The following is a 2,240-nucleotide window of genomic DNA, read 5'->3' as shown; positions in this document are numbered from 1 at the left end:
TTTATGTGCGTTTACTTTACTGGCTAGCACATTACTCTAAGTAAGTCTTAGTGTCAATAGCAATTAATGAATCACTGAAAAAAAGGTCCCCATGTCCAAAATTGTTGAGGGTTCCTAAAAATACTTTAGAGGGAGGTAATCCGAACCCTAGGAACTCTCGTCATCATCTATGTTACAAGATACTGATATTTTATGATGGGTTCCTCTAATCGAACTAAACCTTCTAACAATTCAAATATTTTTTTCCATGGGGACATAACATAGACTTTTTTTTCGTTTAAAATTCGATTTTTATTTTACTTCCAACTGTTTAACGTCAGTCATTATCATATTCTGATTGACGTGTTATGCATTAATTAGAATTAATGAATTTCCGAGCTACTTCAGAGCAAAAAATATATATTCATAAAATTTATTGAAATTTGGAACTTATTTTTTTTAACTACATTTCAGTACAAGTGCGTAGATCGTTTTACAAAATTGTGTATATAAAGAGGCTTGTGATCATCAAATTCCTGTATGTGAAATATTATTGTGACGAGAGAAAATGAGGCTGTTTTTATTTTTATCAGTTTTGTCGATTTCAATACTTTTTGAGGTATAATTATTATTGCAAATGAATTTTGAGTAAATATAACTTTTTTCATCTTTCCCAAATTTTAAAGGTGGTCAATGGTGCAGATGAGTTGACATTTTCTTCGTTGGTGGACAAAGTTTGTGCCAAAGCCGATGAAAAAGCGATCAATTTAAAACCGAAGCTGAGTTTTGTGCGAAGCATTTCTATCAACACCGATAAAATACGAACTAGGCTCACGGCACTTGTCACCAAATTTGTGGACGAGAAAAGAATCAATGAAATATTAGATAAAGTACCAGCGAATACAACTGCAATGGATGTAAATAACGCGCAAAGATTTTTACGCACGGAATTTAACAGATTTAAAAAGAAGCAAAGTGAAAAAGTTGATATTATCGATAGAATTTGGAGTGAAGTGACAATCAAACCTCCAAAAAGAGATTGGATGTTTTCCTGTTGGTTTAGGGAATGGCTTCAAGATCCAACTGACGAGATGCATATGAATCGAGTCAAAAACAATACGAAATTTATGTCATCCGAATATGAAAACCTCTTTAAAAAATTCAACAATGAGCTGATCGAAGCAGAGAAAATAAAATCAAACATTGATACATTTATAGGTTTGGCCAAGACATCATTTGATAAACTGTTCAAATCAGCGAAACCAGAAGAAGTTATCAATGATGTAAAACCTCTTATGAACCGAATATACAATAATGAAAGGGAATTAATTAAAAAGCTCGAAGCGATCGAATGCGCTGTGAAAGAATATAATGCACGCCGAATGATTTGGGTAGATTTTTTAGTAGATTTGAGAGCAACGCTCACTTCACCACGTAGATCGGGATTATTTGTTGTGACTTCATTATTGGGCGATCTTTGTAAGGGAAGTAAAAACAAAAAGCTTGAATAAAAATTTCAAATAGTAAAAAAAAAATTTTCATTTAAGTCTTGGTTTGCTAAAAAAGTGGTTGACGTAAGAATACAGTTTTTTTCTTAAAGTCAATGTAATTATTAATTCAGAATGTAATTACATACGTGTACGAATTAATTCAGCAGGCGTGAAAAAATCTTGTATATGTAAAAAGCATTCAGTCAATCAATGTATATTCGCTAGAGTAGTCGCACTGCAGTGTCGATTAAGAATAAAATGAAGCTTATTTTATTTTTGACCACATCGTGGCTGTTCTCAATCGTCTACTGTGGCCGTCCGGTATGATATTTTTAATGTCAAATTCGAATACTTTATCAATGCTTATTTCTTTTTTAAGAATAAATTCTATACTGAAGAAGACTTGGAAGATGGTCTGACGTTCGCGTTAGTGGTGAAGTGTTTTTATGCGAAATTGTCGAAAAAGGGTTTCAAAATGGAACCTAATCGATTGAACTTCTTACTAAAAATTGTGACCAATATCGATGACATTAAAAAACAAGCCGACGCACCATTGAAAACATTTCTAGACAGTGCACAAATTAGCAAGCTTACGAACAAAATACCACAGAGTATGGTAATTGATGGATCAAGCGCACGTACGTATTTGCGTGAAAAAATTGAGTCAATCGACAAAGGTGAAACAATAAATATGGCCATAGAAAACTACGATATATCGGCCAGAATAATGAAATCACCACATCAAACCGACGACATTTTTAGTATTTCATT

General features: G+C 32.9%; 1 protein-coding gene across 1 annotated transcript; it reads left to right on the top strand.

The window, feature by feature from the left end:
* Positions 1-465: 465 nt before the first annotated feature.
* On the top strand, positions 466-1,519 carry LOC116351170. Its single transcript, XM_031783253.1, has 2 exons — positions 466-598; positions 666-1,519. Exons 1-2 carry the CDS (start codon positions 548-550, stop codon positions 1,488-1,490), a joined length of 876 nt encoding a protein of 291 aa, XP_031639113.1. The 5' UTR covers positions 466-547; the 3' UTR covers positions 1,491-1,519.
* Positions 1,520-2,240: the final 721 nt, after the last annotated feature.

This window comes from Contarinia nasturtii, unplaced genomic scaffold, assembly GCF_009176525.2.
Source record: "Contarinia nasturtii isolate CC-2019 unplaced genomic scaffold, AAFC_CNas_1.1 Cnas_scaffold_4780, whole genome shotgun sequence".
In the NCBI taxonomy this organism is placed as follows: domain Eukaryota; kingdom Metazoa; phylum Arthropoda; class Insecta; order Diptera; family Cecidomyiidae; genus Contarinia; species Contarinia nasturtii.
Note: the sequence above shows the minus strand (reverse complement) of the source record. Positions and strands in the feature narration are given on the sequence as shown.

What these genes read in the sequence shown, in the direction of transcription:
- LOC116351170 (XM_031783253.1), top strand. Translation starts at nt 548, where the DNA reads ATGAGGCTGTTTTTATTTTTATCAGTTTTGTCGATTTCAATACTTTTT. An exon ending in CGATTTCAATACTTTTTGAG is followed by an intron (nt 599 to 665) that starts GTATAATTATTA and finishes CAAATTTTAAAG; the next exon opens with GTGGTCAATGGTGCAGATGA.